This window comes from Enoplosus armatus, chromosome 9 (genome assembly GCF_043641665.1).
Source record: "Enoplosus armatus isolate fEnoArm2 chromosome 9, fEnoArm2.hap1, whole genome shotgun sequence".
Classification (NCBI taxonomy): domain Eukaryota; kingdom Metazoa; phylum Chordata; class Actinopteri; order Centrarchiformes; family Enoplosidae; genus Enoplosus; species Enoplosus armatus.
In genome coordinates this window covers 1599121-1621658 of record NC_092188.1, presented here as the reverse complement: position 1 = coordinate 1621658, position 22538 = coordinate 1599121, and the positions used below count along the sequence as shown (strand labels likewise).

The 22538-nt window shown below is 44.0% G+C and overlaps 2 protein-coding genes across 2 annotated transcripts; both read left to right on the top strand.

Moving 5' to 3' along the window:
* The first annotated feature begins 1804 nt into the window (after window positions 1-1804).
* tp53inp1 (tumor protein p53 inducible nuclear protein 1) lies at window positions 1805-10716 on the top strand. The gene is made up of 4 exons (XM_070912298.1): window positions 1805-1860; window positions 5345-5724; window positions 9258-9786; window positions 10032-10716. The coding sequence occupies exons 2-4, from the start codon at window positions 5598-5600 to the stop codon at window positions 10252-10254; spliced, it is 879 nt and encodes a 292-aa protein (XP_070768399.1). The 5' UTR covers window positions 1805-1860; window positions 5345-5597; the 3' UTR covers window positions 10255-10716.
* Window positions 10717-15789: 5073 nt separating this feature from the next.
* On the top strand, window positions 15790-22024 carry ccne2 (cyclin E2). The gene is made up of 12 exons (XM_070912384.1): window positions 15790-15878; window positions 17495-17533; window positions 18069-18150; window positions 18339-18392; window positions 19077-19219; window positions 19644-19779; window positions 19891-20037; window positions 20351-20446; window positions 20645-20779; window positions 20882-20993; window positions 21133-21290; window positions 21914-22024. Exons 1-12 carry the CDS (start codon window positions 15790-15792, stop codon window positions 22022-22024), a joined length of 1302 nt encoding a protein of 433 aa, XP_070768485.1.
* Window positions 22025-22538: the final 514 nt, after the last annotated feature.

Below are 22538 nucleotides of genomic sequence, written 5' to 3'. Positions count from 1 at the left end.
GAAAACAAGACAAGCAAGAGGCTAAAAGCACCTTCAGCAGATCTGGATCTGAATCAAGTTTAGCCCAAAACCATGAAAAACAGTCCCAGACCAACAGGCTACGTCCACATATTCCTCAGACTTCTAATACTCGGTGGTCGAGGAGACTTGGAGGACGTCCCATCCTGCTTATCAACACACAGTGTGTGAACACTTCACGGGAGGATCCGACATTCCTCCTGAGTCACGGTTTAATGTTCGTCGTCATACTTCTGCTGTCATTAAAGTCAACAAGCTGAGACAAGAGTCAGCTGTCTGCTGTTGTCATGACTACGTTTTATTACGCTCGTCATCGTCATACAGACGTGTGATGCCAGCCAACTGAAACATTTGAACATCTTTACAGTTTGAGGAGACTGAAGAACATCTTTACAGTTTGAGGAGACTGAAGAACATCTTTACAGTTTGAGGAGACTGAAGAACATCTTTACAGTTTGAGGAGACTGAAGAACATCTTTACAGTTTGAGCAGACTGAAGAACATCTTTACAGTTTGAGGAGATCGAAGAACATCTTTACAGTTTGAGGAGACTGAAGAACATCTTTACAGTTTGAGGAGATCGAAGAACATCTTTACAGTTTGAGGAGATCGAAGAACATCTTTACAGTTCAACATAAAGAACAGGGAACATGTTAATGGATGCGTGACATAAATCTGTGCAGCAGCAGCCTCCATGTTCCTGGGGGTCTTTTGTCTGAAGCTTACGGCCTTTCCTCCAGATTATGGCTTGAATGGAGGGCAGTGGGGGGGTGGGGGTTGGCCTGGTTCCCTATGTCACCCTTTTGAGACTGATGGGGCCCGTTGATCCCACCTCTGACCCAGATATCTGGTTTTAGCTTCATCCTCTCTGAGCCTGCAGTCAATTCTGTGAAGAAGCACCAAACCAAGTTAAACCAAACCTCATAACTGAATTCAGTCACTTTGACCTTCAGCGCGTCGCTGAGTGCTTCTTCTTCTCTTCTCTCTGTTGTCTGAGGAACGATGCTCATATTAGTAGAAATATAAAGCAACATAAAATTTAAATACTCAAGTAAAGTTCAAACACCTCAAAACTGTACTTTAGTACATGTACTTTTAGTACATTTAGTAGTTTCTTGTTGTCGTTTTCACCAGCTGACAGTTATTCACGTTATCATAACTGTTGATGACAACTTTACTGCAACATGAGAGGAAGACGTCCATAAAAGTCAGCTCTGATCAAAGCTCTGAAAAGTCCACTTGTTGTTTTCTTTGCTGTATTTATGACTCCATTGTGTAAACTTTCTAGCTGATTGTGTTCCACTTATATGTGGACATTAACAGGGCGTGTGGATACTTAGAAAACAGGAAACCCTGCAGCACGACCCGGATGTTGGCCTGCTCATGTAATAAGTGTCTGTTTTTTGAGGAAAGGACCCAGAGATCTTCCTGCTGTTCCTCCCAGACCCGGAGCGCTTTGCCCAGTCATGCCCTTTTCAGGAGCAGGAGGGAGGAGGGGGCTGTCACGTGGGTTAGTGACAACCCGTAACGCCCCGTGTGATTGGCCGAGCCGCTCCGGGCCCGTCCCCTCCAATAGGCTGTTGTCGGCAACGTCACGGCGATCAGCTGTTGGAGCCCCACAACAACAACAAAAGAAGGAGCAGTCGGGGGACTGAGAAGGAAAAAAAGCTGAGCCGCACTGTGACTCCCGATGTACAGTCCTTAAATTAACGTTTTTTATATTTTATTTCTTCCGCGAAGAAACCTCAAGTTTTTCTATTTTTCGAAAAGTAACGCATCTACCTCAGTTTCAAGGATTTGACTCTCGATTTGAACCGTTTACATCTTCTCTCTCTGCCGCAGGTGAGTCCTTTGTTTTCTTCTCGGTGAACGTTAACGGCTCCGGTGCCTCTTATTTTGATGCTAATCGTCCTTTTCATTCCCTTCACAGTAGAGTCGCTTTCCACCTCAAGAAGCGGACAGATATTAAGACGTTACGTTGCATTATTGAACCTTTAGGGTGCATTTTTATTCGGCTTACTCTGCAGCATTAGCCTTGTCTTGCTAGGCTGTGGGACTATGCTAGCTGCTAGCTGCTGTAACTCTGCCAAACTTCGTGTTTTTCCTCGACTAGACTAGAAGAAGCTCTTAGCATGTTATGGGAAATATTTTCACGGTATATTTCAGGAGATAAAGGTTTAAACGGGCAGGCTCTGCGGTCCGGCCCAGCCGGTGTAGAGTTACAGCCTCCTCCCCTTCCCTTTTGTAACCAACAGAACCGTCCAGCACTCAGGCTGCTCCGCCAGGTTGTTATTGGACCAGTTTGGCTGTTTTGTCCCACAGGCTGGCTGGAGAATCACATCAGCGCTGAACGAGTCAGCCGATTAATTGTATTAGTCCATCGACGTGATAATTAATCGACAAACATTTTGATAATTGTTCATTTATCAAGTAAAAAGGACAAATATTTCCTGTTTTCAGCTTTTTCAAAGTGAGGATTTGCTGCTTTTCTCATCATTTTAAATTCAAAGTTTGTTGGTCGAACAAAACAAGATATCTGACTTCAGCTGAGCTGTGTTTTATAGACCAATCGATTAATTAACAGAAAATAATCGACAGATTAATCGATAATGAGAATAATCATTAGTTTCAGGTTTTGGACTGTTGACTCTTAGATATTTGAAGACATACTGGAATCTGGGAACGTCAGACAGGATTTATTATATTATATTCTAGAGACTAAACGATTGATCATTAACCATAAAATGGTTGACAATGGAAATAAAAGTTAATTTTTCAGCCACAAATAACCTGTATGGTCAGCAAAAAAACAGAAGAGTCAAAAGCATCTGAATGCATTTTACGGCCACGAAGCTCTGCCAGGTGTATCCCGGACTGTGGGACCCAGTCCTGCAGCCCACATACTGTCTCACGGCCTGTTTTACACTTGGATGGATAAATAATGCGGGTATGATGTAATGGATGCACAGCTATGACTCAGTGACCCTTTGACGACATAACGGCCCATAAAACAAGTCCAGAGCAGCTTTCCTTTGTGTTCTGTGATTATTATGATGAGCAAATACATTCATATTTAGTATTCGTCCCTGTTATGTCCTGATAGGGTGGAGGTGGATGAATGCTGGAGGAGGAACAGGTGCAGCAGATTATCAGCCTGCTGTTGTTGCCGTTGTGACAGTGCTTCAGTTAAAACCTTCCTCTGTTTTCAGTCACAGCTGCTCGCTGTTTACAGAAGCAGAGTTTGGCTTTTTGTTCCCGAAAAGAAGAGCGCGTTGTTTCCCCCCTTTTCATATGTAATGAATAAGACTGCTGAAAAATACGAGCTTGCACGGGAGGCATTTAACGCACCACAGCCGAGAATAATAAGTTCACTTCGAACCTAGTGGGCGTTCAAGTGCTGGTGAAAAAAATCCGATATTTGAGATAATCGTCGGCTGCTGTTGATCATGCCAGAAAAAAACGCCCTTGTCAGCCGCCTAGTGGTGATTATTTAAACAGCTAGCTTAAATGTTAAAGGCACAATCTGTGATGGTCGCCCCTAAAAACACAGCATTGAAATCTGCTTTCACTCCCAAATCGATTGACAAGCCTTCATTTAATAGTTAACAACAATTAAAAAATATATTTTGTTATGTTGTCTGATGTTGTTACAGGTTTGTTTACATCAGTCTTATTGTGAACAAAGTTGTGTAACAGACCAATTTGTTCCTTTAACCTTAAAAGACACCCTATAACAATATGAATGCAATTGATTTTACACTATATGTAATTTATAACTTATAATTCTATCCCACCCGTATACATACACAATGCTGCATTTACAGAACTGTGCATTAATCTATCATATAGCACATCATGACATTATGATCCATTAATCAGATGGGATGGGGGGGGTTATTGCAGGCTTGGCTTGAATCCACTAATATTGTGCCAAAGGAAGCCTCCTTGCCTTCCCCTTTATGCAGCAGCTGCAGTGGGACAGTGACACTGATCACTTCTTATTCCATCTACTAATACTTTCCTAGCGTGAAAGACTGTTCTGAGACCAGCAGAGCGGCTGTGTCTGTGCGTCTGCTGAACACAGCAGATCTCTGTATTTACAGCTGAATAAAACGCAGGCAGAACAGCTTCTCGTCAGCTCGATAACTGAACAAACTGCAGCTGCTGCTCGCTGCTGTCAGATCTGACAGGAAATGAATCCAGCCTCAGTGATGGTGACTCACTTTACAGCCTCATGTGGGCTCCTGCACCGAGCCTGGAGATGATATCAGCCTGCAGCATTGAAGTCCGTGTTGTGTGTGTTTTACACCTTTTATATCTGTCGCTTGTCACACACACGCTGCTGCATGTATCAGACTCGATGAAGACTCCGTTTTCATTAGATCTTCGCTCAGCCGGACAGCAGAATCACTGCAGCTAACGATTATATGCATTGCATGTTTATTGTTTTCCATGCATTGATTTGCTGTTTAGTCTGTAAGCTGTCAGAAAATAGTGCAAAATGTCCATCACATGTCCAACGAAGCGTCCAAAACTTCACAAATCAACACAGAGCCAACATTCACAAACACAACAGGCACTGAACAACATTAAAAGAAAGAAGGCAACACACCAAATACTGAGGATACTGCCGACTGATGAGGTTGACATTGACCTGCAGCACTAAGTGTTCACAGTATCTGTGGGTTTGGTTGATAAGGTTACCGGGAACTTAATAATTACTCGGCTGGTTGCTGAGATCACCGTCTGACCCGTATTCTGTTTTGGAATGAAAACTCCTCATACACTGCAAATTCAAGACCGCCATTTTTCTGTAAGTTTAGTTTCATCTGAGTGATTTTATAACTTTGAAACGTTCCCTCAGTGTTTTTTAAAGACGCTATACTCAATCATTTTATTACAACGATAATGTGAAAGGTGCCTCTGGTGGTGAATTATCAGCTGAATCTGCAGCTCCTCCTTTATAGTGACTTCATTCATCAGGTGACACAAACACGACTCCATAAGAACTATCATGTTGCTCTGTAGCTGCTTGCTAACATTTCAACCATAACTCCTTTATTAGGCGATAATATGTAAGATGTTGTGTTTTGCTGCCCCCAAGTGGCTAAAACGTTAGTTAATACAGTTTGAAATCACAAACAATAGGACTTGAGCCGTGGGACAAAATGTACATGGAACTGGACTCGAGAGCACAAATCCTGTGAAGGAGACTTGACTTGCAGTTGCTTATGACGTCTCTTCTCAAACGTCTCAAGTGATTGGAAGAGCAGCTCTACTTTTATTGAATCTGCAGATGAAATCTCTCTCTCTTTTCTCCTCTCAGGGCTCGTTTTGTACTTTTGCACTCGCTGATACGATCCAGACGTTGAGCGATGTCCAGCCTGAGTCTGCTGGCCCTCAGATGATCCATGACCACACCTTATTGATGCACTTTAGCACCTTTCCGGAGCCTTCCTCCCGCCGTGAACCCCGCAGCTGATGACCAAAGTGTGCGGCACGCCTCCCCGCCGTCGCCCCGAGCCACGCGCCTCCCCCAGCCCCTCCCGCAGCCTCAGGCCCCCGCAGGACGTCCAGGGATGTTCCAGAGGTTCGCCAGCGCTCTGTTCGGGGATGACGTGGAGGAGCTGAGCCGATGCAGCAGAGCTGGAGACGGCAAACGGGAAGAGGAGGAGGACGAAGACTGGATCCTGGTCAACTACCTGGGTAAGTCTCACCAGAATATAAAACCAGTCCAACTGACGGTAAACTGGTTTTACTTTTCCTGCACGGAACATGCTGCAGGTAAAACCTGTAACCACGAAACCTCGAAATAATGCACACACACACACACCGGTGATGTATCGTAAAGTAAAAAGTACACTAAAATACACACAGTTCTAATCCAGCTGACGTGTTCACTCAGTCAACACTGACTCACTGACCTGCAGCTGTTTCTTTTTAATAACTCAGGTGGATCTGTTTCGTCTACAAGACAAATCTTTGTTCAGCTCACTTCAGCTGTCAGATGATGTGTGTCTTCTGTAAATCAATAAAGTCTGAATTCAGCTCTGCTTCAGGGGGCATATAAAGATGCTGTAGACGCATCGGCTTCTTCAGAAAGCATATAATATCTCTCCTGTCAGACGTGTTGTGTAGAAGTTAAATCCTCTGTGAGTTCAGGCTGCAGGTTGATTTGACGCCTGACTCGTTCTGTCCACATGTTCAACTCACAAATAGATTATGAGACTTGTAAATGTGTTCTAAAAGACCTTTTAGATATTGGATCAGTTTAAGGAAGTGTAGAGTAAAATCCCCCCGCTGATGAAGACCAGGAGATCGGCTGAACTCTCCGGGAGAAGCCAGTGCCAGCTCAGGGAGAAAGATACTGTATAACTTTAGACTGGTAAAAGTCCAGCCAAGTTTCCAGCCGACTGTCTGAGATCAAAAAAAGAGTCCAGTCAAAACAGCCGGGACACAAACACAGAAACATGACACACTGCAGCCACTTCCAGGTGGCCCACCGCTCACCCGCCGCCGGCCTCCACTCCACTTGACCCGTCTCCGATTCCACAGCCGTGTGAATATTTCAGGCGGGAGGGGGGAGACACAGAGGCCAGCTGGCCCACTTCAGGCTGGGAGGGTGGGGGGGGGCAGTGTGGCAGCGTGGTATCAGGCAGTTTATGGTAGTCAGGTCAAACAAAAGCGCCAGAGGAACCAGAGGCGGTAAAAATAGATCCCAGTGGAGCTGGAGTTCCCATTCTGGGCCTGTGGAGGTGGACATGTATGGGCACAGAGGAGCCTCTGACACCCCTCCAGCTAAACACACTCCATCACACACCTGGACGCAGTGTTGCGTTTCTCCCAGGTGCATCGTAACGTTACAGACTGTTGGTGAGACTAACGGACGCTCAGGCTGCGTTTCCTCTGCAGAGAAAAAAAACGAGTTTGGCAGCAGTCCTAGCTTGAGCTGCAGCTACAAACTATAACTTTTATGTCCCAATTTTCCACCAAAAAGTCACAATTAGGAACTCTTAACAAGACATACTGTCACCTGTTGTGGTTTACTTCAGTTCATCACTTAAACTGCAGTAAACAGCAACGAAGTTACTGTTTAAGAAAAGAGAAAAATGGCTTCATCACACTGATGAATAATTGAACCATAATAATATTTGCCTTCTTTTTTAAATGGAAAAGGAGTTTTTTTGTAGATAAACACATTTATATTTTTCGTAGTATGAATATATATTTTTTCCCACCAGTACTGAAACTTGGGCGTCAGATGACACCCAGCCTTTAAAGATCAAGTTATACGTGCAGCCCAAAATGTCTGACCATGCCCACCAGCTGCACAGGTGAGACCATGTCCACATGTGCAGACAGACAACAGAAGAGCATGCACGGCTGTTTCAAGGCCTGCGAGGCCTGCGAGCCAGAGGGCCCATTTTTAAAAGTTTGCACACAGACGACAAATAGTGGCAACAAAAACAGGACTCTCACATGTTCATGCATGTGTAACACGTTTGTTTTGAGTCATGAAATGTGTTAAAATGGTGCAGTTTGAAATCTCAGTGAAATGGCTCCTCAGCAGCAGGTTTATGGCTCGAGTCTGGTTGAAGGTGAAATCAGCTGCTCGTGTGGACTGAAACCTGCAGACTCTGTGCCCTCGCGTTTCATAGAGGAGACAGAGTTGTGTGGAAGGTCAGCCGGTTCCTTCATAATCCACACCGACCTCATTAACCCGACACGCAGCCTGCCAAAGTCTCAAGCGCTGCTGGTCCTCGCTAACGGCAGAGCTTCACACCCGCTCAGTCTGCAAACGCCCGCGGCTTCCGGACGAAGAGCTCGGCTGCCGGTGGACTCGGACAGCGAGGGTTGTCCCGCCGCTGAGAGGATCAAGTGTGCGGATCAGCTGGCGTGCGCTGAGTCAGCACTCTGCAGCCTCTCAGGCCTGTTGTGGGTAAACAAGGATTCCTCTGTGAACTCCAGGGAGTCAGAGCCATGTTCATGCCATGGTGTTCGTGTCACGTGTGGGAACGAGCTGCAAACTGTCTCACATGCATGGAAACAGAGTTAAATACATGCTGTAAACAGTGAGAGCACAGAGGTCAAGGTCAGTTCACTCCCACTGCTGTGAAAAGACTGCAGGCTTTAAGCAATAAAAACGACATGAGCTTGTATTTACAGGCTCAGCTCCGTCTGTGTGGAGACACCTGAAGTTCCTCAACGTCCTCCTGGATCCATATTCCTCATATTTGTCTACCTATTACTGTCATTTTATATTTGCCTATTTTGTACACTCGACGTCTCCCCCCTCCTCTGCTGCTCCTCCTGAGGGGTCCTCCATGTTTTCCTTCTTAAAGGAATGAAGGACAGAGGGTGTCGTGTGCTGTACAGCCTTTGGGCTATATAGATAAAGACTATTTAAGTGCTGTAGAAAACAGCAGGTCCTTAAACAGAACTGAGATCAAATGGAGACATCTGCTCGGTGGACACAGAGTTATTTTTAGGTTCCAGTCTGCCAGCTTGAGATCATGTTGCCGTTCCACCTCATAACTTCCTGTGTCTCTGTGAACCATTAGAAGCTGATGTTGGATCAAAACAAGAGTCTGACTCCCAGGTTTTGGCTGGCCTCCTGTTTTGCAAATAGCAGTGTTGGATGTGTAGCAGCGCGGGGTGTTGGCACGTTTACTGTACGTGGTGATTTGTTGTTTCTGCAGCTCCGTGTGGAGGAAACACGGAGTGGAAGGATCAGCTGCTTGTGAGCAGATTAAGCCGCTCCGGCGACGGGTTTAGCAGCACTCGGCCGTGTTTGCAGACTCACTATGTGAAACATGCGTGCAGGCTGTGGTTTCAGTTGGTCATGTGATGCTGCCTGCAGCTCTCCGGCTGCTCAGCATCAAGAAAATGATTGTTTACGTCTTCGCTGCAGCTGCACAGACACGTCACAGTGCCGCCTGCTGGCTGACTGGAGACATTACACTGGAGTTTCAGTCCTTTAACTGGGACGCCTCCACCAGCAAAACAACAGCTGGGCGAGTACAGTGGAAGACATTTAATAATTAAGATTTTCCATAATGGATTTATAATGTCCTGAAATTAAAGTGAGTTCATAAGAATCCCCTAATATATATTTCAAAAATGTTTTCAAAATGTTTTCAAAATGTTCCCACACTAAGACACCACGTGTAACAGAAAAAGATGTCTTCCTGTAGCTTTGTGATGATCACCCCGTTCATTCCAGCTGTCTCTCTCTGCAGCTGAAGCCTGCTCCGCTCAGTGTGGTGACGGCCTCTCTGGATCCACTGTTGGTCCTGAGGAAGAGGAGGAGGAGGAGGAAGACCTGGTGATGATCCCCTCCCCCGTGGCCAGCCCCCCAATCCGCTATGCCTCCTGCACCTCCCTCAACTCCATGGCTGACACCGACCCGGACGGCGGGGCGGAGGAGGAGGATGACGACGAGGACAATGAGGATGAAGAGGAGAGCGGGTTCCTTCGTCTGGACGCCTGCTCTCTGGAGGAGAGCTGGTTCGTCACCCCCCCACCCTGCTTCACCGGCCGCGGCAGCCAGCCCGTCCTCCTGGAGACCAGCCCTCTGGAGAACCTGCTGATCGAGCACCCCAGCATGTCCGTCTACGCCCACCACAGCCCCCCGCGACTGACCCTCGACCCCCTGCCGCGCTCCCTCGACCTGGAACTGGGCTTGTTGCCTGGAAACATGCCCACCGCCCCGACAGCCACGGGCGGGAAGGAGAAGGGCAGACGCACTCTGGATGGCCCCCGTCACAGGTGAAGTCCTGAGAGCTTGAACCTGACCTCTTTACTTCCTGATTAGAATCACGATTAGACTTTGATTGTTTTGTAGATTGAGGCTCCACTAGACCTCTACCCGACACACAGAAGTAGACCTCCAGAGAATATTTGACTTTATAAATAACTTTAACATAAAGTTGTTCATTTTCTGTCGGTACCAGAAGACATTTTCTCTGCTCCATCTAACAGCTCTCTGCTTCTGTTGTTGTCGCCCCCTGCAGGCCGGAGGTGGCAGTCGTCCAGCGTCGCTCCAGCCTCCACTCCGCCTGCTACGCTGCGGCGCTCTCCGCCCGCACCGGCCTCCTGCAGCAGCGGCAAGGTAACATCACCCAACGCACCCAACCGCTGTCCCGCAACGCCCTGCGACGCCTCAACCTGCTGCGCCCCCCGAAGGCCAGCACCATGCACCTGCACCAGCCCAGCCAGAGACACCTCAACTTCTGAGACGTCCTGACGACATCATCATCACCATCATCATCATCATCATCATCATCCCTGTCAGCAGTATGGGAAACTAACACTGGCCACACACACCTCTGTTTTTCTTTCTTTTCAAGAAATCAACACCAGCAACAAGTCGATCTACGTCATCAGCCATCAGTTCCACCCCGATCTGTTCTCGAATCTGATTGGACGGTGAAATAGGGAAAGTGGCTGATTTTTTAAAATTTTTTATTTTATCAGCACATGTGGCCAGTGGGTGAAAAGTTTCTCTGCGTCCCTCCTCATCCTCATCTTCATCCATCCTCCTTCGTTCTGATGCTGAGGAGAAGTGATCATCACGTGTCCCCAACGCTCTCTGTGTCCAATCACAGAGAAGAGGAGTCGTCATGGTGACGCCCCTCTTCTCCTCCTCTTTCTTTTTTCTTCTTCTTGTTCTTTATGGACAACTTAATGTGTAGAATCAATGCTGTAGGTCACTTTACTCGGCGGCAGGTTCACAGCGTGGCAGGACGCTAAGGTGATGTCATGGTGATGTCATGGCAGGGTCATGCGGTCTCTTTGCTGTCTGGCAACTTTTTGGGCAACTTCGCAGTACATCAGGAAACATTTCAGATCCCAAATCACTTGAACATGAACAGTGCAGCAGCACAAAGGTGCCATTTAATCAGTGCAGGGGTGTCGTGGTCGTTGCCCCACAGTGTCGCCCGAAAAGGTGCCAGCAGTGATGAGTCATCGTGGCCGACTCAAATAATCCCACACTGTAACAATCAGTACTCCATAGTTCTTGTGGTTACTTGCCTTGCCTATTTTTACCCAAGACGGTGAGTTCCTACGTTTCCCAGAATGCCTTTTAATAACCACCACAAGAGAATGGGTCAGTTGAAACCTGGCGTGTGGAGTTTGAAAGACGTGGCTGTTTAACAGGCAGGGAGGCGCTAAGGAAAAGATCCTGTCAAGTTGCATTATGGGAAATGTAGCGTCCAGTGTTTTTGGAGTTTAGACTCATAGAAGTGAGTAAAGTCTGGATATCTCTGCGTCTGCTGTAGGATCCCTTTAAACAAACCAGCAGACGTTTATTCCACATCCATTTACGATTAAATACAAAATGTTAAGTGACATTTTGTCCAAGTTAAACGCAGGCGTGAACATGCTGCACTCAGAGGGTTTTCTGTGGAACTGGAGGGTGTAGTAACTGGAAACTGAGAGCGCGAACAGAGACCGAAACCCAAACCTGCACTGCAGCTGCGTTGTGTTTTCTGCTCTTGTAGGTGTGTGTTTCCTTTGTGATTGCTGACTGCAGTCCTCACTACCTGATGCTGCCACCTCATGCCGTCTGTTTGGCGTCGCCTCGTTGTTAAATGCTCCTCGTCCTGCGCCGCCGGCCGAACCTGCCGCTGACTTTGTAATTCAGTACTTTTCACAATATTTTTTTGAAAAAGAAAAAAAGAAAAAAGACGGTAAAATTTACTGGGTTAAATATCACTAAACGCCTTGTTTTAACGGTAGCTTTGAGATGAATAGAAATGTAAAAAAAAAAATTGTATTTAAAAAAAAAAAACTTCCAAAATATTTTTTGAAAAGAAAAAAACAAATTACATATCAGTATGAAGTTGGTATATATGCGTCTCTGGTTTCTTGCTTAGGTATGTTTGGTTATGTTAGTGTGCAATCTGTTGCATGGTTGTAGAGTTGTGTTAGTGTGACGATGGTGGAAAAAAAAGAAAGAAAATGGAAAAAGATTTAGTTTCTTTTTATTATTATTTTTGGTTTGTTCTTAAATGAATCTGCAGTCCACTTCTCAGGGTCACAACCAATCACCTTTACTCTTTAGGAAAATGCAGATTTACTTGACGGCTGATGATTTTTTTTGTGCGTGCTCGGACTTTTCCAGCTCTGTCCCAGCGAGCTTTCCCTCGTGAAAATGTTTGAGAAATAATGGACTTCTAGTTTCGTTTATCTTGGTCCCAGGACTGTGAAAATGAACTCTTGACGCTCTCAGTCGACTGTTGGAAATCCATCAAGATGGAGAGAGACTGTTGGTCTTTTTCAGCGATGTTTATATTCTTTGCTCAAGTGTACCTAACATGGTTTTAGAAATGTACTTTATGCTTTTTAACTATTCTCTTTTCCATGTTAACGTAGTTACATTTTGAAAAACTGTTAAAATATTTAAACCAAAAAAGTAGCAATGATCTTTAACCTTTCACTAGTTTATAATACTGATGTTCTTTTTCTTTGTTGTTGAACTTTTAAGTGTTTGTTAACGGTTCTTGGCCTCGGTGCTCTGAAACGGTGGACTGTCTAATGTTTAATGCGTCTGCTGTAGGGAACGTGGAGCCCGGACCGAGTCTCCACACCGCAGGAGAAAAGAAACTGTCCATCTTATAGAGCGAGTGAATCCTCTGGAAGCCCCCTTCTGCCAGGAATATAAAATAATAGATGAAATGTTAGGACTAAATAAAAACACGCATGGTAACCTACTAAGTCAAAAATATTAAACTCTGATTATTCTTGTGACATTAAAAGCCAAACATTTGACTTGCTACTTACACTAGTTTTGACTTATGTCAAACCACATATCAAATGTTACTTATCTCAAAGTATATATATATATATATATATATATATATATATATATATATATATAAAGAACTTGAAACTCATCACAAACTTTAGACTTTGTATCTTATCATTTTGTAGTATTTTGAGTATTTTATTTATCATTTCTGACTTTTGAGCTTTTTTTTGTCTCTTCTTGGCAGAACTGGGCTTCCATACAGAATCTCATATTGAAACGTAAGCTCTTGTTTTTTGTGGATGAAGATGTGTGGAAAGTCTGCCAGCCTGAATTTACAAGTGTCCACTTTAAGTGATTTTTATAATGTTGTTCTAAACTGGTGAAAGGCTAGACCTTCACATGTTGTTGATTTATTCAAGAAAAAAAAATGATCCAACCTCATTTTACAGTCAGTCAAACATTAAACACGTCGACAGTAGATGATCAAATACATTCAGTCATTGTGACGAAGGACTTCAGGGAGTGGATCCTTGTATATCAGTCTGCAGTAGAAACATGCGAAAGAAAGATTGACTCACTTTTTTTGCAGTGTCGTTCCTGAATCTCAGTTAAATCTGACTTCAGTTTGTCTCTGTGGTCGTGTTGATGGGACGGTAGCATTATTAAGAAAGCACTAACAGACGTGTGTTAGGCGTCCGTACGGTTTGCTGTAAATAATCGATAGTGGAGTGATCCTCTGGTGTGTTTAAGCTTTTCTTTTACTTTTCGAATGTCTCTCTCTCTCTCTCTCTCTCTCTCTCTCTCTCTGCTATCGAGCTTTGCAATCGTGGACGATGTTATTTTGTGTTACTACGATGTTTTAAAAAAAGGCAAACTTAAAGACAGAAGGGATCGGAGGAGACGGTGATGCTCTGTCTCCTCCTGCTGTCTGGAGCCTTTTAGTGTTTCTGTTCATCTCTCCATCATCAGACTAACAGGGATTTGTAATGTTTTTGTTCAATGCCTTGAAATTTGTGGATCACGTGCCTTCCAGGTTGAAATGTTGTAATGACAATGCATCAATGAAGAACTTGAACTCCCTTTTTGTTTTTACGTCGTGAGTGGACGTAATGAATAAAACCACACAGACAGACATCAGAAACCAGCTATGCACCACTCGGAGGAAGCTTGTTGCTCTCGCCGCCGCCCTCCCAGCCCGTGTACAGCTTTTATAATAACTCAACAAACCAGACAGAATGATGTAGCAAAACCTCTTTTCTCTTGTTTGTTTTAAAAAGAAGTGTGAAGAATATTTTGTGGCATTTTTATTTTTCACCAAGTGTTAGACGTTTTTGTTTTTTTTCTTGTTTTGTGTAGTTTACTGGAATAATACAGCACTTTGCCAAAAAGAAAAAAAAGGTGTAGGAATTTTAGGGTTAACTTTTTATTTATCGACATAACTGGTCTCCTTTGTATTTTGGATGTATGACAGATCAAGTCACTCTGTTCTGATGTCAAAAACAAAATGCTAATTATAAAGTGGGGTCATCTGTTTTCAGACTGTAATAGTTATAATACATGTGATCTCTTATTAGCCTATAATAAATGTTTTCATACGCAGCTCTCCTGTCTCTGTCCCGTCTTTTTGTGGAGCTTTGAACCGCATCTCACCGTCTTCATCAGTGAATTGAAGTTGTTGTCGTCACTTAATCTAAATATCAACCTTTGGTCATGTGATAACAAGTGGTCGTTCAGGTTTATTTGAGGTTTAAGGCTCCACGTTGCAGAGAGAAATATTAGACCTTTTAATCCTCTACATTTATCTGACAGCTACAGGTTACCAGTAACTAAATACATATGAGCATGTAAAGTATACAGCATTGTTATTATATAATAGGTTGAATTAGCTCCCTTTTTTACTTGAGTAAAGGGTATGAATACTTCTTCTACCTGTCAATGTGCTACTAGTTTTTACTAGTACTACTGTGTGTACCTACAGGCCTGTCACAAAGTATTAGATCAGAGGCACATTTATTTAGGTCTGTACTACAACACATTGGATTTGAAACTAAGCACTAATCCAGTATTGATGTAAATGAGTTGAGTTGATAGTTGTTGGCTCAGTTGTCATTCGCTGAAGAAGCCCATGAGATACGGTTGAAAACTTTGCAGAAAGCCACTGTCTATTTATATTCGTTTATGTGGTGTTGTGCTGTCTCGTCTCAACAACGTTTCCAAACTTAAAAGCTGCTCTTATACTTTGTATGTAACATCTTAATCTGACCACTAACTTGTAAATGTAGCTGTCAAATAAATATAGTGTAGTAAAAACAACAGTATTTACCTCTGAAGTGTTGAGAAGTGGAGATATTTAAGTTGCATAACAATACAACAACAATAAAGTAGCCTACTTGGTACAGTACGCGAGTATATGTAATTCGTTACTTTGCACCGCCGGATGCATAGTATTTATATATAGTATTTATTATATATATAGTTATAGTTATAGTAAAGCAAAGGAAATAAAGCCGCTTGTCAGCCGCCGTCCGTGTGACAGCAGCTCCACGTGCTCTTTCTGTTTACATTCTGCGGAGGAAGCACGCGGCGGTCGCTGCTCGCTCTCTCATTGGCCTGACGTCACGGAGGTCCCTCCCACAGGCGGGACTCGTACGCGGAAGCTGTTTCGGTGCCGCGAAAAAAACGGCAAATAACTCCTCAATGCGTAAATATTATCACTCAGTCTCACAGTGAGATGACTTAAGAGCGTCTACCGACTCGTTAAAGTTTAACCGGAACGTACGGAAAGCGTTGTTTACTTCAAAAAACCTTCCTGCGGTACGGTGTCCGTTGATAATGAATGTAGACTCCGGTTAAACACGGCAAATAACCCGTTTAATCGCGTCCTAGCGCGTCCAATAAACTGATATATCGAGAAGAGCAGTAAATGAATCCCTTTTAAAACACTCTGTGTTGTTCGTTTGTGAAAATCTCAGTTGAGATTTGAACATTTAGCGCGTTTCTGTGAACCGGGAACGGGCATGCGCAGTGGAGAGCGGCAGGCATACGCGGATATAAGGATTGGCGCCGGCGCCACAGCTGATGCATTCATTCATTCATCACCGAGGAGGTAAGACCCCCGTGCCATATATATCGCTATATGTAGTTTTATATCACGTCTCCACTGTCAATACCTTCCTGGGGTTTTGCATCGTGCATTTCGATCTTAAATATACGTTTTCCCGACGTAGTTTTGTGGAGAGGATTTAAATCTGGACAAGCGAGGGACTGCAGCCATATCTTAGTTTTTAGTTTATATTTTACCTTATTTGAAGGTGTTTCCATTGCTATTGTAATCTACTTTACCTCGTTTTAATCTTGCATGTTGTCCTCGAGGTGTGTTTTGTGGGAATTCGGGGTGTCGTGGAGTTTGTCTGTACAAACACTGCGGCTGCTTTTGTAACTTTAAAACTCTCAAAAGTGTGTTTTTCAGTCTGTCTTTTGGCCTGTTGCCTGTTTTCCTAAATAAAGCAAGTATTCGGTTGTTTACACGCGAAAGCTATAGAACACCAGTTTATCTGCACATCGGGTTTAGCTGGTTATTGTTGACCTAGTTAGCAGTTACCCGGCTAGGTTTGCTAATTTCTGTAGCTCCCCTCCACAGCTTAGCCTCGCGGTGGTCTCGGTTTACCCGACTTTGATGGCGCTTAATGGGCTCTAAAAAGGTTTGCTTTTAGATATGTGGTTCCCAGGAGTTTATTCTAGCAGTTGAGGGCAGTTTGAAGTCATTATGGTTCATCTTTAGCGGTCATTTCTTCTTAGTTTCCCCCCGCAGACCTGGAAGAGGTTTTGGGAAGGCAGGGCTCAAATCCTCCCGCTTTTGCGCTGACGAAATTGGCGCGTCTTTGAGTTTCAATCCTCAAATAAAGTTAATATTTTCGCGGTTTCATACATTTAAACCACACAAGTGTTGTCTGAAGATGTTCGCTTCGTCGCTGAATATAAGAAACGTGGTTTGAAATGCAGTATTTTCGTGCTTTTTTTGTTTGAAATCGAGGGAACAATCAGCCCCCTCCCTTTTGGCTGTAGTTGCCACACTAGCTTGCAGGGCTTGGCTGGCTAGTTTGGATCTTTATCACAAAGTTTTTGGTCTCTTTTGGTTATTTACGGTGAAATGGTAGTTATCATAGTCTTCATATGTGGCGCTTTAACTTGGTTGGTCGACCTTTATTGATTTGTCGAGCTACTTGGGCTCTCTTTTGTCGGTGCTCTCGAGCTAACCTGTATCTCTGGTATCAGAAGCTAACCACATCTTAGACCAGGTCCCAGCCTTTAATATGAGATGTTCTGTTATATCTTGGGGCCCTGTGGTTCCCAGGACCTTCTGTGGCTCCTCCAGGACTTTCTAGGGGCAAGTTAGGCTCTGTTATATAGCATTATTTTAGTCATTTGACTTGGTTCTGGCCTATTACAGGCTTATTCAACCTCACCAGGGTAGCACACACCAGTCACCTCTAACATGTTGTATACTTGAAATTATTGGGGCCCAGTGGCTCCACAGCATGGCCTCAGGGCTCTACAAGAGATCATGTAATAGTTCCAGGAGAATTTGAATAATTACATTAATATAAGCACACAATTCCTCATCCTAGCTGTAGTCTGAGTGTCTGTACATGTGGTCTTCACACAGTTCTGTTAAAGTTGCATCTAAATCTCATCGGTTCCCTCTTCTTTTTTCCTTTGCAGAGGAGCCATAAATACATTCGACACAATGTCCAGACGCAGGTAAGCAGCAGTGGTATTTTGGGGGGGGGCCTCACTGGGAAGAGGACTGATCCTCTTTACTAGTGCGGGGTGATGAGGCTGAAACTGTTAATATTAAGGATATTTTCTGATATTGATAATGGCAAATGTGTGTGTTGTCATAGATTATGTGACTCATTGTTAGTTTCATGAGATCTTGCGCCGAAACATTTCAGGCAATATACATCGGTGGATTGATAACATAGGATCACATCTTCTCCAATGTGATTTCATTAAACGTTAATAATATTTTCCAGCTTACGTGTTATAATATTCACGTTCATTTTATTTCAGTCATGTAAAATCTTCTTTAACTCTGTTATCCAACACTTGTCAGATTACAGGAACTTTGGCGAGTTGAGAAAAATAACTGATGCAATTTATTAAACATTTGATAACTCAACTCCACCATACACGGTGGTCAAGCTAAAAATCTAAGTTAAATCAAACTGTAGTCTTCTGAAATACTGTCTGGATGTAAAGCTGTGATGCTAATGTAATTTTATCTTAATTTCAGCGGTCGCATCACTTTGCAAGCCAGAGATTCAAACACACCTGAGCCAGCTCTCAGAGCCCCACTGAAGAAGAGGAAGTCAGAGGTTTGTGTTTTTAAAGTACTTGTCTGATTGCAGGCATGACTTTCTGTTAATTTCAGTGTTTAATATGATCCTTTTTTTAAAGCCCATTGAGCTGTTTTTAGATTGGAGTTTAGTCTCAGGTTTATTATCCTGTTGTAGCTGTTAGCACTGATACCAACTCACCAGTTCATTTTGATTTTCTTCTCCAGCCTTCCAAGAAAAAGCTACAACCTGCTGCCAAGAAACAAAGCTATGAAATACAGGTCAGTGTGTCTACATGTCATTAATTCTAAATAATTGTGTGTGTGTTTGTAACTGATAAGAGTTGAGACTGCGATGTGTTTTGTTACTAGTTTATTATCTGTGTTTTGTATCCCCCTCCCTTCCAGTGCGTCCTGCCCAGTTTTAAAACTGTGCAGTTTCATTGGTGTTTCCTATATTGAGAGCGTCCATTTTGTTGTACCCTAGTTCATCTGTAATATGCCTGATATCTGTTTGCATGTGTATTGAGTTTAACCCCTGTTTTGTCTCTACATACCTTTTTTTTCCTATATATTAGACAAAGCACCTTAAGCTAGTTATTGTATTATCTTGATGAGGTCAGTGTGAAGGAACAGGTCAAAGTGACTCAGTAGTTCTGCAGTAACAGTGCAGTACCTTCTTTTCACCGCTAGGTGCCACAGTTAGCTTGATTAGAAAAAAATCTTAACTCATTTAATTAATTGAATTGACAACTTGAAGTGCTTTACATTAAAGTACATACAGCAACAAACAGTTGTACAGAAAAATATGATAAATAAGATGGAAGAAAATGCAACGATGGCAAAAAGGAAATCAAGGAAGTGGGTGTGTGGTCATACCATAGTTCAGGGATACTCGCCGTGCTGTTGACCACTCTGTCGGTCTGAACCGCCTGTTTCTGTTATTCATCCTTCGTCTTTTTCCAGAAGTGTTGGTCGGAGGAAGGAGCGAGTCCGTGTGTCCTCATCGAAACTCCCCACAAAGAGCTGGAGCCTGCAGATCCGTCCAGCTTCAAGCAGTACACATTCAAGAACCTCTTCATCAAGGCCTCCCCCATTCCTCGCCTCAGGTAACTGCGTGTTTTACACCTCAATGAGGCAGCTGCTCCTCGACACTTCATGCTGAGACGTTACTCCACCCGACTCTGTATTCAGAGTTGAATGCCCTCGTTCACCATGAAGTCTTTAGTTGAGACGTTTGATTTCCTCCAATATGAACCAGCAGCTGATTAAAGTTACACAAAGGCTTTAATATCTTTGAATTTTACACACGTTTAAAGTAAAAGCACTTCTTTTTGGATGTAAAACTAGCCTCCCCTCGTGTTGTAGACTGACCTTATTTTTCATCGTCTGTTTGGATAATTGAATATAACATTAAGTAGAAACGTTAGATTTGCATACAGCTGAGATAAAACTAAGGAGGCTCCTCACCTTCTACTGAACCAAACAACAAATGAACAAAAAGAAGGTTAAAACCTGGCGTTTCTCTTCCAGCTGGGCCAGTTCAGATGACGTGTGGATCAAAATGCTCAACAAGGAGCTGAAGTACGTTCATGATAAGAGCTACCTGCAGCGGCATCCCAAACTGCAGCCCAAGATGAGAGCCATCCTGCTGGACTGGCTGCTCGAGGTGAGGAGGGGGTGGACAGAAAATATTAGTTTCCTTTTTTTATTATTCAGATATTTAAGATGGAGTTTAAAATGGCGCTAATCATACGTTTCTGTATCCGTCTGTGTGCAGGTGAGTGAGGTGTACAGCCTCCACCGGCAGACGACCTACCTCGCTCAGGACTACTTCGACCGCTTCATGCTGACTCAGGAGAACGTCAACAAAGACTACCTGCAGCTCATCGGAATCACAGCGCTCTTCATCGCCTCCAAGATAGAGGTGAGTCCCTCCTCATCCTCTACATCTAACCACAAGTTGACTCTCGCATGCTGGTTCTGATCAGAGCGTTTGCACACAAAACATATGACTTTAGTTTTTATTAGTTTGTTATGCATGTTGATCTGCCCGGGCTGCACCAACTAATGTAAAACCAGAGCAGCACATATTTCATATTACACAACTTCTACAATAAAATAAAAGACTCATGTAATTGTAAACTAGAGCAGACAAAGTTGGGACTAATGTTCCATCATCAAAGTTCAAATTACACCAAGTTTCATGATTTCTGTAATAACTTCTCTGTTCTGTTCAGGAAATCTACCCTCCCAAAATCTACGAGTTCGCCTACGTCACAGATGGAGCCTGCGACATGTGGGACATCCAGCGCACAGAGCTGCACATACTGAAGGTATGAAGAGATGTGCTGCAATAGAAATGTTTAAACTACTGGAACTTCATTTGGCTTCAATAGAAAAACAATAACGGCGTCCTCTGAAACAAACTACACATTGAAGAAGCCCTTTAGTTATTCTGTCAACAGCTTTCAGAGCAGAGAAAGTGTTAACCGATGATGTAAACCTTCGTCTGTCTCTGTGTCGTCCTGCAGGCGTTGGACTGGAATCTGTGTCCGGAGACCCCTATCTCCTGGTTGAAGCTGTACGCTCAGGTGGAAGCCCAGACAGACGGAGACAACTTCCTGGTGCCGCAGTTCTCCCAGGAAACGTACATCCAGATCACACAGGTACCTTCACACCTGCATCACTAACACCTGGAAAACAAACCCTCTCACGTTACGATCAGAGAACATGTCTCGCTGACCTCTGACCTGTGCTGTGTGTTGCAGCTGTTGGACCTGTGTATGATGGACGTCAACTCGTTGGACTACAGCTACAGTGTTCTTGCTGCAGCGGCCTTCTGTCACTTCTCCACGTTTGACGTCGTCCATGAAGTCTCGGGTAAGTTTGATTTTCCCGCCTGAACGTGTGATTTAAAAGTGAAACTATTGAGCACCAGAATTCAAATGTTGCCGGAGGTGAAATGGTTTTCTTAGGCTTTACCTCTGAGTCCTCACCCGTCCTTCTGTGTCTCCATCAGGCCTGACGTGGGACAGCGTGGCTCCTTGTGTTCGGTGGATGAGTCCCTTCATGGACACGCTGCGATCTGAAGCTACACCTCAACTCAAGAGCTTCGCCAAAGTCAAAGCTGACGACAGACACAACATCCAGACACACGTGGCTTATCTGGACCTACTGGTGAGCAAAACACTGCCTCTACAACAGGGCCTCAAGTCTTTACGTCTTAGAGTGACAACTGGGGCTGGGTGTGTGATGCAAGTACTCCGTCATGGTATGGCATCAAAAGAAAAAGTAGTTCAGCTAGTTAAGAGACTCAAACATTCAACTGCCCTGTAAGAGATGGACGACGGTCTACAGTCCTTGTTCTGTCGACACGAAGAGACTTCATATTAAAACCTTACTGTAACTCTAGAAAATGTCTCCTTGATTTGTGCGACGCATCATTATATTCACGCTAAGACAGTATGACGATGAAATGTACAGTGACTAATAACGTATACGTGGTTGCATTAAATAGACTTGAAATGCGACATTACTCTCTGAACCAGAGCTGCAAAGTGTGGGAAGTGGGACGCCTTGATGTGGTAGAATCAAATGATGACTCTGAAACAACAACTGACGTTTTCAGTGGTTTAGACGGACACATCTACATGCTGCAGTGTCGAGCAAGGCCCTGACAGCAGCAGGGTGTGGGGTTTAAAGTCCTGCCAGAGCCACTTCAAATTGGCCAGATTCCATAATAATCAATGAAATGTTTGACAGTCCTTTGTGACTAACGTTGAGTGTTTTTGGTCCTGCAGAGAAAAGCTCAGGAGCGTCGCATCGACAACGTCGACTGTCAGCTGTCGCCCGTCGCTGTGGGAGCGATCCTGACTCCGCCCAACAGCACAGAGAAACCAGCCAATCCCTGAGCAGGACACGACCAGCGAGACACGCTACCTCTCCACAGTTTGACCTGGAGCGACTGCCGACCTCTCAGACCACATCAGCTCGTCACCAAACTTCATGTAGCACGTTTTTTTTCTTTTTAACACTAAGTCAGGACTCTGATTCCTGTTGGTCCTTTTTATTCATTTGGTTTTAGAAAACTGTCAGGAACTGCAGTTCTCAGGCAGGTAACCAAACTCTTATTTTAAACAATTCAAACCAGGTTAACTAGTTTGACTCTTGGTCTGAGCCAGCAGCAGCTGGAGTCCACTGATGTGAAGTGACGCAGACAGGGAAGCCAACTTTCCTTTGTTTGTTTTGGAAACAGAACTTTTGGTACCTGCGAGGTATTATCTGGGAGTTTTACTGGTGCTGTTCTTGAAATGGAGGCTCACAGGCCTTCAGATGGTGCTTCAGTCAGATTCTCAGGAAAAAGGAAATGAGCCTCATTTTCTGCATTTATCACAGCCAACATTTCATTCCACTCTGAACTGAGGA

Coding starts and splice junctions, on each gene's coding strand:
- ccne2 (XM_070912384.1), top strand. CDS start 15,790: ATGCGCAGTGGAGAGCGGCAGGCATACGCGGATATAAGGATTGGCGCC. Junction 17,534..18,068: donor GACACAATGTCCAGACGCAG/GTAAGCAGCAGT, acceptor TCTTAATTTCAG/CGGTCGCATCACTTTGCAAG. Junction 21,291..21,913: donor TGGCTTATCTGGACCTACTG/GTGAGCAAAACA, acceptor TTGGTCCTGCAG/AGAAAAGCTCAGGAGCGTCG.
- tp53inp1 (XM_070912298.1), top strand. CDS start 5,598: ATGTTCCAGAGGTTCGCCAGCGCTCTGTTCGGGGATGACGTGGAGGAG. Junction 5,725..9,257: donor GATCCTGGTCAACTACCTGG/GTAAGTCTCACC, acceptor CTCTCTCTGCAG/CTGAAGCCTGCTCCGCTCAG. Junction 9,787..10,031: donor CTGGATGGCCCCCGTCACAG/GTGAAGTCCTGA, acceptor CGCCCCCTGCAG/GCCGGAGGTGGCAGTCGTCC.